The 17,029-nt window shown below is 35.1% G+C and overlaps 1 protein-coding gene across 2 annotated transcripts in view; it reads left to right on the top strand.

Moving 5' to 3' along the window:
• Window positions 1-17,029, top strand: part of LOC132122893 (zinc finger protein neuro-d4-like) — a 45,473-nt gene that overhangs the window by 972 nt on the left and 27,472 nt on the right. For both annotated transcript variants that reach the window (XM_059533388.1, XM_059533389.1), the window contains exons 2-3: window positions 12,905-12,934; window positions 16,863-17,023. In XM_059533388.1, coding sequence (XP_059389371.1) covers window positions 12,905-12,934; window positions 16,863-17,023 — 191 coding nt within the window. The remainder of the gene's footprint in view (window positions 1-12,904; window positions 12,935-16,862; window positions 17,024-17,029) is intronic.

The following is a 17,029-nucleotide window of genomic DNA, read 5'->3' on the forward strand; positions in this document are numbered from 1 at the left end:
TGTGTTTGACATGACTATGTGAGTGTAGCTTTTACTTCTGATGAAGAGGACATTGCACCTGTGCCGGGGTTTTAACCCGGAGGTTGCATCTCTCTCATGTAGGCTAACAACCACGACTGGCCACCTGGACCCAGCAAGCTTGAAACGTCTCCACAACGTTGCATTTTGGTTGCAGCTGCTGATAACATCCCAGTAGAGCGGTTTAAAACGTTCTCCAAATCAGGAAAAGAAGAAGAAAAAAAAAAAAAAAAATATATATAATATAATATAATATAATATAATATAATATAATATAATAATATAATAATAATAATATATATATAAATATATATATATATATATATATATATATATATATATATATATATAATTTTTGTATAAAATTTTGTAAAATTATACATTATCTTTTACACATTTGACACAAATTATACATTATCAATTAACTTGATTGTCTAATCTGTGACTACACTGGACACTGCTGCCAAACATTTGACTACATAAATTATTCATTATTATCCATATTATTTTTGCTTTGTGAATGGAAGTTCATAGTCAGAGAGGAGGCAGGGTTTTATGAGATAATGAACTCTTACCTTATGACAAATTATAGAATTTGAATAACTTAAAATGTATATATAAGAAAAAAAACAAACAAACGAGAGTAATACTGGTGAAATAACATTCGTCAGTTGGTTACTTTTGCGCTACAATAGGCTACAGCTTACTCAAATTTAAACTAACGGTTTTGACAATTTGAATTCAGTCAAGTTTTTCGTAAAAATATGTATTCAGACTTGAGAAATTAAGTGTGTGTGGACATATGTGCAGCAAATATAGCTTACTCCGTGCTTCACATGATCTTTCTTAATGGAAGCAATTTACGTAACCAACGCCTGGAGAGTTAGAGCTAGACCCAGATAAATAAATACTGTAATAAATGTTATTACTTAGTTACTGCATTAACCAACGAGACCTAATTTTAAAGTGTTATACGATTGTACATTAGATTGTAGCCATTAAGTGATTCATTAACCTTAGTGGCACTATTTAGCACTTTTCTGTAAAGGAATCAAACTGCAGTTTTGACTCAGTGACTCATGTAAGTAACTCATACATGACAACACCTGCAGTATCTTACTGGGTTCTCTTTGGTTCGATCAGCGGTGAACTTTGTTGTTGACTGTGGACAGATGCTTTTATGCATATTCAATATCAGGTGTGCTTCTCGGTGCATTTGAGATATTTGCATGAGAAACGTGAATGAACAGAAAGAGGGGTTTCACTCAGCGTCTGAATTACTGTGATGTTGCACTCTTCAATAGCCCTCTTCAAAGAACCCAGTTAAAGCCATGAAGAGATATCAGTTGAGGAGCCAAGCCAACGTCCATTACTGGCTTTTATAAATCACTAATATTTAAAAGATGGTGTTTAAATTATGCCTGCCTTTTGATTGCTGATTATCTGCTAACTGGCATGCCTTCACCAAATTGATGGCATTTCATTGGGAATCTTTGGATTAGTTGTTTATTTCTCTTTGTTCAGTCTCTTTTCCTCCACTTGGTCATCACATCTCTCTAGTTATTACACAGTTTCATTAACTGTGTCTATTTTTCCTCTATCTTCGACTAACTCTCTCAGTCTGCTAAAGTGATGCTGTCCTGTCTCTTCCAGTCATCTGCTAGGACGCAGACTTCTTGGATAGTTATTCCGCTTTGCCTTGCTGATCTGAGAAAAATAAGATCTCTATAATTATTCACACTGTGCTCTTAATCTGAAGACCCTTCCCCCCCAATCTCTAGACTCAGGCCCTTTTTAATGTTTGTTTGCATTAGGGGCCACAATTCTATAAAGGCATTTCTCTTCTGAGACTGGTGGGCTGTTCTCTTCATTGCACTCACTCGCTCACTCACTTTTTTTTCTGGAGTGACTCTCTTTGTCTTCAAGAGGAGAGAGAGACACACAGATAGGTATTTTTAGCTCTATGACCTATTTCTCCAAAGCTATCTAACTCACTGTCAGTCATCACACTGTTGCGCAGGCATCTTATAGTGCGCTGCTAGCATCTATAGTCTATATGTAGTGTTCTGTGCTGTTGCACTTGAACTTAGGAGTTAAGAAGGTTAGAGGAGCATGATGGTGTCCTCACTTTCACTCTTTTTTCACCTTGTGGGAAGATCGTCAGATGTGGACTGAAGAAGACCGAGGGAGGGTGTCACTTCCTGATGACTCAGTCTCGTCAGTGTGAACATCTGAGTAAAGTAGTTTGGAGAATATAGCCATGCAAAAATATCTGGACATTAGAATGGACAATTCATGAAATTTCACAAAAAAAAAAAAAACGTTTTTTTTTTTAGTCATGATACTATATTAATACATCATGAATCATTATTTTATATTTTTATAATAAATGTTTTTTTTTTAAATTGGCAATGTTGAAATTATCGCTATGGATATTATCCATGTTGCCAGTTAACAAAAGTGTTTATTTGGCTTTTTGTCAGTTGTGAATTCAATAAACAGATGCATCAGTGAATTATAAACGATGTTTTAAATATATATATATATATATTATTTTTTCGTGAATTTTGAGTAAATGCCAGCAAACTCTCATTCGTAACTATTTACATATGATCTAATTTGTATGTTTATTTTGCTTGCTTGCTTGTGTCATAACGGTGGTTAAATTTATGGGTTAGTGTGGAATATTCATGTTTTGTTTTGTTTTTTCTTCTGAAAAGTTTCCATATGAATAATTTTTTTGTGAATTTTGAGTAAATATGTAAAACACTATATGTAAATATTTACTCTGAATTAATATTTAAAACATGACAATTCACAACTATTTTAGGTTTTGTCGAATCACTGGCTAATTCAAATAAATTAGTATGATACCTTTTGAAGAAAAGCTTAAGCCCAACTGATGGTTAGATTTGGGGGATAAATTGGGACTTTCATGCTGGGTTAAAATCAATTATTTCTTGGTTATTTGGCAACCCAGCTTTAGGCAAATCTTTGGACAGAACACATGCTGGGTTATTTAGACCCTGTTTATTGGGTTTTATACATTAACCTATTTGTTGGGTTGTTTTTTGACATAGTGCTGATTCAGTCAACCTATTTTAAAAAAAAATTCATTTAAAATAATAAAAACACACTACCTAGCTCCTGGGTAAAAATGTAAAAAATAAACCAATAAACAACCCAAAAGGCTGAACCCAGCATTTTTAGAGTGTATGTTTGCATACAAACCACAGGATATTTATATTTATTTATGAAAATGCCATATTATACAAAAAAGAATAAATAAATAGGCCTACACTTAATACAGATCACTTAAATCATTAATAAATTAAGAAATAAACAAATTAAAGAACAAATTAAGATTAAGACAAAATGGAAACACACACTAAATCCTTCTATAAGCTTACCGGCGTAGTCTTTTTTTTTGTGTGTCAGAAATAAAAACAAATAGCAGGCCTACCTCACAACATGCACTTTTTTTTTTCGGAACGTGTCAATAGGAGGCCTGCCTGTTAAGTGTTAGACCCCTGGCAAATAACACCATCATGCCATCACAAAAATCTCATCAATCTGCAGTTCTGGACTTTTCATCAGCTGGTCCTAGCCAATCATATCTGTTGATTTAATGAATGCAGTGGCCAATCAGAGGTGGTTAAGTTACAATCCACTCAAAACACCGGTGTTTTGTTCAGTGCTGCTGAGTTCCACACGTTCACAAGTGCCACTTTCCATTGTGTTTCGTATTCTACATCAGTTAACTAAGGGAAGGTGAAGCAGGTGCTTGCTCATTGAAATATGCACATGTCAACATGTGCATACGAGTCAACAAAAATATATATGTATAGTGTTTTTTTTTTTTTTATCATGCAGCATACATTAAAATACTTGGGGATTTTTTTTTTCAATCATTTAACTGATAGTATTAATTGGTAAAAATTCTTACTTTCGGTTAATGTTCAAATGGTCAATATATGTGCATCCCTATTCTGAACCTTAAGAATGGTTTGTGTCCTTCTGTCATTGTAAGTCTATGGGGTTTTTCCCATCATCTGTCAGGTGAAAATTGCTCAACCTCTCCTCAACAAAGCCACTCCTTTTGAGGTATCTTCTTCTTAAACAAGCATTGTTTGATTGAGAATGACTTTGTTTTTTTGATCTCACTGATATGTTGGACTGGTGGTCTGCAGGAGATCGCCAATAGTGCAGTGCTTTAAACAAATAATGATTGTTTCTAGTGCTGCCTTTAGCAGATTATAGTATTATAGTGTTCTATATCCAAATAAAAAAGACCCTTCACTCCTTTTGCATTGAAAGGTGGACATCTTCATCCATCAATGTGTCAACATCAAGTGTCCACTGCATTTTCTATTATCTAGAACTTGCATGCTCATGGGCATCTTCGGCCCTGTAAGACTGTGTGTACGTTGTGCTGAGCGCTAGTGTGTGTGTGTGTGTGTGTGTGTGTGACAGAATGAATCAGAACATGCATTTGCAGCAGAAGAGCAGTACATGGCATGGTCCATTGCTAAATGTGGGTCCATCAGATGAGATTTATAGCTGTTCTTCTTTCTCCGTTATTAGGTAGATAGATCCTTTCTCCAGATTTCCGATATTATTAAAGTGCAGAGGGTCGAAATATTCATCTCTCTACAAGACAAACTGTCCCACTGGATATTTTCACTGGAGATCCAAAGGAATACTCGTTTAAGGGGAAACTATAAATTTTCCAAGAGGGAAACATAAAGGGTTAAATATGATCTGTGAAGAGCATCACGCAAGTACTGCACGGTGGAGGGCAATTTTCAGAGTATACAGTGTGTGAACACTCACAAATGAGGTGATAGGTCCCCAAATATGTATTTTATGCAGTGCGAATGTGATATATGATATAAAGAATAATAAGCACTGGGATTTTGCCCAACTAAAATAACTGTACAAGTGCACCTGTAAGCATCCCTGTCAGTCCTGCAGTCTTTTCAAGCAGTTTACATGCGGCAGGACATCAGGTCTATGTTACACCACAGGAAACGATTTATGTGAACACATAGCCTGTGCCAGCAAACACAGCAGGGCAATTCAATATAGCAGACAAATGCCTCTGAGGATATATGGTTCTCTACTGCATTGAAGGATCTTGGGTATTCCATTTGAACGAGGGTGTTTGCAAGCATTGCGGTCCATGGTTAATGCAGGTGTCTTTAGCAGACAATCTCTGAAAATTCACTTGGTGAACTAGTATGAATTCTTCACTGTTAGTGGTTGAGGGTAAAACCATAGACATTTCATAGGAACTGTGAAAAAAATCATATAAGCTGGTAGATCTAAATACCAACATTTTGCAGCACTTGGTGAAATTTTAAACTGAAGCAAACAACTAGTGCTTTACTAGTGCTGTATGTCATGTGCAGATTGTTGTCTAATAAATGTCATTTTCTCCTCCTAAGTATTATTTCTCTGTCACTGGAGAAAAACGAGTTTTGGAAACACTTTTAAGTTAAGAAAAATGCATCGAATAATTGCTTAACTTTAAAATATTGTCTTCTCTTTTTGGCAGCTGTGTAAAATATAAATAGATTTAATGCATCCTTGAAAATTACCGAAAAATATTGCTTTAAAGTTGCATTGAAACAAACAACATTGAAAAAAAACATAGTACAGGAATTTTGTTCCATTCAGCATCATTTGTTGACTGGATTTTGAGATGTTGGTGTTTGAAAGATTTAAATACTAAAACAACATTACTATTGTAAATTTTGGTGAATTGGTAACTAATTCTTATTTGTATGATTTGATTTGTTTGTAAAATCCCAGCTCACACCCTGCTGACTTAGATTTAGACCTTTATGCTTACCTTTTCCCTAAAAATCGTATGCTTCCATAAAAATTACACCATATGAAATCACCAGCTTGTAAAAAAAATAGTTTTCAGAGATCTGGGCTGCGTTTTCCAAAAGCATCATAAGCCTAAGTAGATCGTAGATCCATCGCCACCAATGAACGATCAACTCACATCAAATACACACAATGCGTTTGAGAAATGCAGTGCTGGCTGATAAATGCTATGTAAAATATTTATTTTTATTAAAGCAAGTTTGTATACACTGCATTTCCAGTAATTAGGCTAATTTTCATTTCATTCCGACTTGGAGTAATATAGGAACACAGAAGCATCTCATATGGAGCAAACTTGTTTTTTTGCAACATCTGGTTAACGGAAGTTAAACGGAAAAAGAATGTGTCAGCACTTGCGAAATTTTTATGATGATTAGCATTTACGTCAGCTGAATGGTTACATGTAATGCTCTAAACTCTAAAACCGTGACAGAACAGATTGTACAATAGACACGACAAGTTCAATTTATACTGACTATTTCTGTCTTGTTCTGAGACCATTCTTTACTTGCACGTTAAGGGGGCGTTTACACAAACCCATTTTCAAGTAGAACTGGAAAAGTTTTTATGCATTTGGGCTGTTCATTTACACAACAGTGGTGTTTTGGGGACCTGAAAATGCAAACTTTTGAAAACCTGTATCAGAATGTATTTTTTTTTTTTGAAAACGATACCCTTAACGTCTCCATGTAAACTACAAAAACGCAAACCTAAAACTGTGCACATGCATATTACGTGTTCAGTCTATAGGAATGTGTATGTGCGCGGTAGCTGTTCTTCACAAAGTGACATCGCCAACTACTGGCCTGGCATGCATAATCCAGCGTCTTTCCTCGTTTTCACGGGTCTGTGTAAATGGGGAATGCTTTGACAGTGGTGTCGTCTCTATGCAAAACTTTTCAAAATTGCAAAGGAAAAACTTTTCTGTTTTTACTAAAATCACTGTTGTGTAAACATGCTCTTATTCTTAGAATACTGGCTAGCCAACATAATCAACATGCATTTTCTTTTAAGTCGATGAGATTCAGAAATGTTTTTGTAACAGTTGGCCTCTGCTACTGCAGGGCTGAGGTTTGACTATGCATCTGTTAATGTGCTGCAGTTCATTCAGTCCTCAGTAAGCTAGTCTTCAGCAGGCTGGAGGAAATGCACCCGCACATCTGTAGAGGAAGAGAGGCAAATGAAGAAAGAAATGAGATAAATCATTTGACTGGGTTGTCTAGTGAAAAAGAAGAGGGAGGGGTAGCGGGGCGGATGACGAAAAGGGAGAGGTGCTCGAGGAGGTTGCTATTGCGAAGTGTAATCTACAGTACTGATGGGGGATGGGCATGCCAATATCCTCTCTTAACAGTCCTAAGCTCATGGAAATACTGTGGGCCACATCAACATATTAGTCAGCCTCCACCATCAGTGGCACCAGCCACAGCAATTCAGCATGGTTACAAGTACTTTACACCCACATGTGCCACTAAGATCCACTTATAAAAAAAGTACAATAGTATTCTCTGAAGTATCCAGGACTGCTGGTTTGAATATGAAAACGTTCAGTCCATGGGATTACCATCTGGTACTGCTGCATTTCTTTTTTGGTTAGTAGAATTTAAGTTTATGTGAAGATAGCAGATTTTTAATTATTGTCTGGCACATTCCATGAATATGGTACACTTTATGACTTATAAAACAAGCTTTCAAGGCCCAAATCCCATTTTGTTTTTAAAGAGCTATGTTAAACTATTATCTAACAAAGCCTAGCATGAAAGACCTATAGCCTAAAGGCAGGGTAGGTGATTTGGTTCAAAAACATTGCTTGTTATGCTGGTTGAAAGTCTCTTCACATCGCGATAGCAATCACTAAATTTAAGTGGTCTAAATGTATTAATATTTAGATTTACTGTGGAAGGCGTAGGTCCATAACATGTTCGTCCAATCATATCCGTCGGTCTGAGGACTTCGATAGGCTGTTCTACCTGTCTGTCAATGTATATATTTGCATACCTCTGTGCACCCAGATCTCACAGACGTCATACGTCATCAGCACGTTCCAGTACGCTATTGCAGAGCGAGCGAATAATGTAATATTGTTGTGCTATTGTAATATTATGTGGTATGTACTGTAATGTTTTGTCAGCGGTGAATGAGACATGAGGCAGTGCCTCAACCCTCTGTCATCATGTCGTTAGCATCTGGTCTGCCTGTGTGCGTTCATGTGTTTTGGAGGAGGTGTGTCTTTGGAGAATGATTTACAGGGAGGGTGGGAGCTTACGCTTTCAAAGCTAACTTGCTATTGCTAGCCTCTACAGAATCACCTACCCTACCTTTAATTAGCTTAGTTCCATGTCGACCACCTTACCTATATATTTAACAATTATAATAAAATAAAAATGTAATTTTTGTAGTATAATGTGTTAAATTGATATTTAGTTCTTTATGATAAAATTACTAATTCATTAAATATATATTACTAATTTTATTAACAATAAAAAAATAAATATTGTCTACCCTGTAAGTATAATTTATAATAGTACATTCTTTTAATATAAATTTAGATTTATTTCTACAGTAAATAATCTCAAAATGTTCTCAATATTTACTTAAATTGTAATTGACTACATTTGACAAGCTCAACCCTCTTATGCAAGTAATTTTAAGGAAAATTTGAAAATGTGAAGAAACTGAACGGGAAACGTGTGTAACTACATAATGTTTATTGTTAGACAGTATTGCTATTAATATTTTCTGAAGGTTAAGCACCTATCACTGACCAGTTATTGAAAAAATAATAAAAATACTGTAAATACAGAGCTTTTATGTATCATTGAAAGATATATTAATGTATTGTTTATCATGAAAATTATGGTTTAACTTCTTTTCTGTGACCCTGGGTTACATACAGTATTACTATGTAACCTATTTAATCCATAAATGAATATTGCATAGTTTCACTATATATATATATATATATATATATATATATATATATATATATATATATATATATATATATATATATATACTTAAAATTTCTTGTTACTAAGTTGTGTTAAAATTAATATATTGTTGTTGAGCATGTGTGTTTGCATTCAGTAACTTCAACAGGAGTTTGGTACTTTACTTTCACAGTGCAGCCTCTAGAGGGAGCTCTCCGTTACTTTTCTAAAGGACAACTGTTAATTGAGACTAATTGGCACTGTAGGGAGTGCACTGAGTATAATGAGGAATACACCAGTACGTTTTCAGACAGATTTGGACAACATCTCCCTCTGCCTCCTCGCTGGTTGAAATTAAATAGGCTACAGAAGAAGAGCTAATTTTGGAGGTTGTTCTATTTTTAAGGGTCATAGTTGAGCTCTGCACAGGAGTGACAGTGTGGATGCTGGAAGCTATGCACTCCTTTCCAATCATCTTTTTTTATTTCTCTTTTGGTTTGGGGAAAAAGCACCCTGCTCTTGAGGTTCCTGTTTTCCTTTGTTTAGCTAGTGTGTGTGTGTATGTGTGTATGTGTGTGTGTGTGTGTGTGTGTGTATGTCAGCCTGGCTTTCTTTGTGTAAATTGTAAGTGGTTATTACATGAATGCATTCATATCGTATTCAAGCATGCTTTATCAATGCCAAACACATTTTATTGCAGGATTTTACGTGTTCACAGATCTTTAAAAGCTTTAGATGCAAAAAAAGGTCTCTTAAGTGGGCAGCATCTACTAAAAATAGCTCTAAGAGAGTAGATTATAATTTTTGATGCTTTCTTTCATTAGCCTTTGCTTTGATATATGCTGCTAATACAGCAACACTGTGCACCAAAATCAAATCTAATGAAAATATAAGAGAAAATATAAGAGAATATAAGTTGAAAATATTGCCTCAGACATATCCGATTAGATCTGCGCTCCATTTGTCACTGATGCTGACAAATAAATGCTGGCCTGAAAGGTTTTGTCCAAATCCTCCTTCACTGCTATTAAAGAAATCCATAGGTGGTCATTCACAATCGAACACTGGTCACCTATCATATGAGGGAGGGACTGTGATTAAATTGCATAGAGAACTGCGGGGAACAGTGTTGATCGAGAAAATTGGGATTCACAGAGTATGGCCTACTTTCAGACTGTGTTCCATATGGCCGGCTTTCTCTCGTCTTCCAGCAAGACACGTTCCACAGATTTCAAGGCCACCGCCACAGAATAATATAATGAGATTGCCTAAAAAAAAGAAGCAAACAAACTGAGAGCAGCCATTTTCTTCAGCTGTCAACTTATTACTGAAAGCCAGACTTGTTCCACTAGCAGCACACGCAGGACTGAGGGGATGGAGTGGAGAAGGGGGGCTTGACGGCTCTGTGCTCAGACTAGAAAGAGGCGGAGGGGGAGGGGGAGGGGCACTGGCTTGAACCTCAGGGGTGAGTTGCTTTGAGTTAGTGTCTTTTTCGCTACCCGTTTCCTTCCAGAGTTTTCAAGTCTGGGCCCAAGTCTACATATCAGTCACTATCTTTTACTATAAATTGTTGGGAAGAACTGTTAAAAGTTTTAGGCACTTGTGTAAAAATGCTGTGAAATGAGGATGCTGTCAAAAATAATGCCATAAATAGATTTTCTTGATCAGTTAACTTCTATTAAGTAATTAAATCAACATTTGTTGTGCCCAACCTTTGCGTTTAAAATAGCTTTTCCCCAAGTGCACTAGCACATTGTTTTTCTGGGAGATTTGCAGGCAGGTTTCCTGAAGTGTCTTGGAGATACGACCACAGTTGTTCTGGATTTAGGCTGTCTCAGTTTCATCTGTTTCTTCATGTTATTCCAGACAGACCGATAATGATGGTGAGATGAGATCTCTGCTGTCAGACTCCTTGTGCAAACACAAACCTCACTGGATTATTGCAATTAATTGCAAAATGAATGTTTGGTAATGTAAACTGATATTTCCTACTGACACACTACAGCAAAACATAGAAATAACTGACATAAAACCAGTTTCTTTAGCTGGTGAAAATACTAGTGTTCTAATAATTTTGGCCACCATATATATATAAATAATTTTTCAGTATTATATTTAGTTTATATTTAGGTTTCTATAATACATTTTATATTTATATATTTATAGTTTATGAAAATATTGAATCCATATAAAGTAAAAAAGTAATAGGAAGGAATCAGATATACTTAATTTATATATTAATTTACACAACGTATTAATTTACAAATCACACACACACACACACACACACACATACATATATATATATATATATATATATATATATATATATATATATATATATATATAAAATGTGTAGTTTGTATATAATATTATTAATATGAGTCTAATATTAGCAATAATATTTAATAATTAGATTCCTATAATATTTTTGTTTTAATGTTTATAGTTGATGGAATTATTTAATTCTTGTAAAATACATTTATAAATACATTTTAAAATCAAATAAGCATGGTTAAATGTTAATGTCGAAACCTGACATACAGTACAAAATGTTTTTTTTTTTACTTGACCAGCAATTAAAGAAAAGCAGTTTGTAAATGCTTTATTTAAAAAAGAAAGCTATTTAAAAGTTTTTTGAAAAAAAAAAAAAATAATAATACTGTTGAGATTTGTAATATTTACTGTTACTACATTTTACTACATCTTTAAAACTTAATTACATAAATTGTTTAGAAACATCTGTGTATCAGTTTGATTTTTAATTATTTCTATAAAAATATATAAATTTATATATATATATATGTTCAATTAACAATTTTATTTGTTAATTTAACTTTTAAATGGCAATCCTAGTCCTTAATTGTCACAAGGAAATTTGAAAAAAACTAAATTAAATAATTTCTATAATAACATTTCTGTAAGGGCATAAAAATATCATAGAATTTATCATCTGCATAAACATAACAAACGCCGATGGAAAGTGCCCAACATAAAACTCCATGTGTGTATCTTTTATACTGGATTAACCAATAAATAAAGTATCTGCACATTCTGAAGTGTAGAGCAGAACTATGGTACATTAAAAAATCATGGTATTACAGTAAAATTATATCATGTACAAAAAGTATTATATGAATCATAAATGGGCACCAAGCTAAGTGCATTTTCCCTTCTGCTATGCTGTCTCATTGGTCACTCAGCATCAACTATCTGAAGGCTAAAATCGAATTCAAACACACAATCGCACAATATACACACACACACACACTGACCTTTCACTGCCTCTGAGCATAGTTTTACACACAAAGAAGTGAGAGCGCTTGCTCATGGCACACTGGCATACACACTTTTCCCCATGGATGCCATTCCTGGCCGGCTCTGCCTGCACACAAGCCAAACTCTGGTTGGGTTGCTTCAGGCTTTTGCTTCCTCTTATTGATTTTTTCTTATATTAGCTAACCTCATCCATTTCTCTATTCTGTCAGCCTTCCTCACAGATACCTAATGTTTTTGGAGTTCTCATATAGGGTGAATACAATAACTGTAAATAATGCATCTCTCAGTAATGTAGTTAAAGTGGCAATAAGACGTGTTTTCCGTTTGCTATTCTTGTAACTGCTTTTCCTGTCAGCTGTAAAACTGTAGCACGCTGCTGCTCTTGCTGTTCATGTGGCTAATCAGAAAACACAGTCAAGGTATCCAGATCCTAGTTTCAGACCCAGATATCAATTAATCAGCTGGTATTGGGTCTTTTTGAAATGACCACTATTGGCATGCTTGGTCGTTTAACACAAGTCTTCCCAAAGCCTTGTCAGTAGATAAGAAACATATTCTGTTTTCAAAATTTTGTAATAAAGTTTGTTTCATTTTTGTGTTTATTTAAATATGTGTTTCCTTCGCTGTTATTAAGATGATAATTTAACCGAAATTGAATTTATTTATTTATTAAGTAAACGGTATCTTGTGCTGATTTGGGCAAAAACAAGTAGAAACATACTTCAGAATTTTTTTCTATTTTGTAAGACTTTTGTCTGTTTCTGTCTTCTTCTTTCTCTTTCTAGACAATCAAGTGGAACTGTCATAAAGAACAGGTATGCTTGTTAAATCAAATACACATATCATATCCAAAGCACAGATGCAGTCACATTTAACATTGCTTTGATGAAATTTTGTAGTCACAATCCAGTCATTTAAATAGGAATTCACACAATCTGGAGTTTCGAGTGAGGGCAAAAAAAATCCCAATGTAGATTCTAGCATTGATTTTAAGGCACACGAATTTGCAGCATTGTCCAACACAAAGCCGCTTGGTTTAAAAGTGACCTCTTTGTGAGATTTCTGCAATGCTACTCTATTTACAGTGGATGACATTTTTTTAAAAACCCAATTAAAGGGATAGTCCACCGAAAAATGAAAATGCTGTCATCATTTACTCACTCTTACGTAAATTCAAACCTGTATGACTTTCTACCTTCTTCAGAATACAAAGAAAAGATGCTTTGAAGAGTGTTGGTGACCAAATGGTTTCCGTTTCCATTGACTTGCACTCTATGGTCCAACATGTAATGGAAATCAATGGGAAACAAAGCTGTTTGGTACCAGCATTTTTCATAATAAGAGAGTAAGTCATACAGGTTTGAAATGACATAAGGGTGAATAAATGATGGCAGAATTTTTTGGCTACAATATATTATAAAGTTACACTAATGGGCCTTTTTATGCCTTAATTTAGAGATGATAGTTTAGAGCAGACAGGAAAGCGTTGGAGCAGAGGAGCAGAACCAGTATAGGACCTCGAGACGGGAATTGAACTCAGGTCGCCGTGAACCTAGATGTGCTGTATGTCGCTGTATGTAGCACCACGGGGCTATTGGCACAGATGGGTGACCAATATATTAGAGATGCACTGACTGATCGGCCAGGGATTGGAATCGGACGATTTTCTTCATGGATCGGTGACCAGCCGATCAGTCTCACTTCTTTCAGATTTCGAGCCAATACATTTTGTTACTAGAGGCACAGGCAATAACGTCACATCAGCCGTGCATTCTTGCTTTCTTCTCGCCGATGACCACTTCTCTCTCACAAACGTCTCATTCGCAACAGTTAAATTGTGCTTGTATTCTTCATTATATTAGTATTTTACTTACAGCAAAAGTGCACGCACCACAACTGATCTATATTAGTATATCGCCCAAGCTGGGCTCAGTCTCAAACAGCTTGTGAATCAAAACTTACTTAACCTGAAAAACTTAGTTTCATAGCGCTCTTTATTCTGTTGCATTTATTTGTGCCTTTGTTAGCATTTTTTTTATTTGTTCTTATTTAATTATTGACATTTAACTTGTGTTTTTTTTAATGAAACTTTGTGTCGAAGAATGGTAGATTCTTGTTTGTATATGCTGTCAATTAATATCTCTTAGGAAAATAAAATCGGCAAAAATCGGTATCGGCCGAAATTGATATCGGTCAAGAAAATTGCAATCGGTGCATCTCTACAATATACTTAACTAAAATGAATGGATGAATTAATAAGTCTATAATAAGTTATGGGATCCAATTCTTAATTTGTGGCCACGATATCTATTTTTTCTTCCGCATGTCGTGTGAATATTTCCGATCTAATTGATTGCTTTTTCCATTGTGCTTGTGGTATATGAAAACAAGCTGTGTCATACAGAGAAGCCACCTTATCTCACCAGTTCAGGAAGTTCTTGAAGGAACTACCGTTTTTCCCCCAACTCTTTTCGCCTGTTGGACAGGCCCATTATGTTTGAAATATTCAAAGTCCAATCAGAAAGCCTTTCAGAAATTCCTCAAAAACAGAAGTCCTGAAAGTTTATTTGACAAGGACTTTCTCTGAAGAACAATTTCTCACATAATCACGGAGATGCCACATTTTGTTTTTGTACTCGCTCGCCTGGTCCATTTTGTGAGACTGGCTGCTGACTGTTTAAATGGAGCCCACAGCACTTCACCACGGGACTTATTATTTCCCCTCTGGTGGACCCTGAGCACATGACATTCAATGCACTGTAATTTACTGCCCCTGAACACTTAGGGTTATTTCAACCCACATGTTGAGGATTGATTCCAGCCTGCACCGAATGACCAGGATGTGGCCCCCGAATCAAACATGGACTAAATTAGGTAGAAAATGTGTTGTTTTATTGCGGTCATTATTGCATAATGCAGTTTTCCTTCATTTCTCACTCCTGTTTGCAGACCAGTGCTTTTGATTACAATGAAACAAACGATGATGCATCGGAAACCGCAGAACTCACCAATACTTCTGTAGGGCTAATTTTTACAGTAGGTTATAACATAGCAGGGGGTTTATTCAGCCGGTTTGCACAAAAAATGAACAGAGGAAGAAAAGGGAACCGCGGGAGAGCAGGGTTAAGGAGAGTATTGTCAGGACTTTTTAAGCATCCCCCAATTATTTCTGCACTTTTGATCTTTCCTTGTGTTAACAATGGGAGGGATGATGCAGAAAAACTTCAGTGCTGAATAAACTAGAGCAGAATCAAAAGAACATCTGGACTAATTTCAGTAGCACTTGTATTTTTTAACATTGTCAAACATTATTACACGACTCATTCTGAACTACTTGATTTTGATTGGTCACTTGGCCAATCAATGTTTTATAATGATAGCTAAACTCTATAATTGCAGTTTCCTGCATAACTGTGTTCGCTGTGAAGGAGACTTTATGAAAAAGAAGTACACTCATCATACTTTTAAAAAGAGTGATTATTATGTAAATGAATAATATGACTAATTTGAGCTGCATGTAATGTTTTCAGAGACTTAATTAATTAAATCTATTATACTTTAAATTGATATTAAATGCAATTTGTGGAATTTTAAAATGCTTTTTTTTAATCCACTTAAGTTAGACTCATGTATGTCTTTATATATAATTTCTCAATTACATTTATTGTCCTTTAATTAAAATGTACTGCCCAGATATACTGGTAACCATTTATGGTTAAACTAAAACAAATAAAATATTAAAACATAATGATATAAAATATACTTTAAAGTAAAACTTTGTATTTGACATTACTACTGTACAAAGCACACTATCTAAAACACAGTCATGAACATTTTCCCCTTTTTAAGTACACTTTAGTGCTAATACTATGTTGTATATGTATTATGTATTATGCAATTACAGTTTTTTTAAATATACTTTTAAGATTTGATTCAGTGATTCAAGTGCACTTCTTTTTCACAAAGGAGCCTCCTATTAACTTCTGAAAAAGTAAAAAAAAAAAAAAATAATGCGTTTTCATATATTCAAATTTGAGTGTAAATCAACTACTGATCTGTAAAGCAATATATAACAGTTGCTACTGACTTATTCATGAGTGTTTTTCTTATATTAAAACTGTTTTACAAATGCAGCAGTTTGCAAAGCAGGTTTCTGAGTGCAGCCTCAGCAATAAAATCACTGTTTGGTACTTTTGTCCTGACCAGTTTTGAGCATGCAAACATACTCTTGAGGACAGAACTGTTGAGTGCGCTCTTTTTTGGAACATGAACCATTAGTTCACACCACCGTTCTCATATTGCAGTGTTTTTAAACAGCAATTCCTAACACATGAGTGAGATTCTGTGCAGTAGATTGCAATGCACATTCGATAGGTTTCTAACAGAGCTGAAAATGAGATGTTTATTTCCTAATTAGATGCCAGCCAAGAATTGTATTTACCTCCTGCATGTCACTACAAAGAGTTCTCTGCAAAGATGGCTGAACATTTAAAGACCCCTTGAAGTTACTTGGACAGAAATTTGTTTAGCGCAACATGACTCATGAATAGTTTTTGCTCTATTTTCCCAGAAGGGAAAGACTACATTTTGAATGCAGTTATGTGCTAAAATATAAATTTGTCAACCTTTAAGTGTTTACTAGCATAGAGATGATGATTTCATGGGGCCTGTAAATAATCAATATAGTTTTTTGAGCATTCATGTGTTTGTTGTAACACATTCCCCCTTTTTAATTCTTTCCAGCCTTGGTGAGGAGTTTTACCGTGATGCCATTGAGCACTGCCGCAGTTATAATGCTCGACTTTGTGCTGAACGCTCCATGCGCCTGCCTTTTCTCGACTCCCAAACAGGCGTAGCGCAGAGTAACTGCTACATATGGATGGAGAAGACCCATCGTGGGCCAGGTGTGT

The sequence above is a fragment of the Carassius carassius genome, chromosome 41 (genome assembly GCF_963082965.1).
Source record: "Carassius carassius chromosome 41, fCarCar2.1, whole genome shotgun sequence".
Lineage (NCBI taxonomy): Eukaryota > Metazoa > Chordata > Actinopteri > Cypriniformes > Cyprinidae > Carassius > Carassius carassius.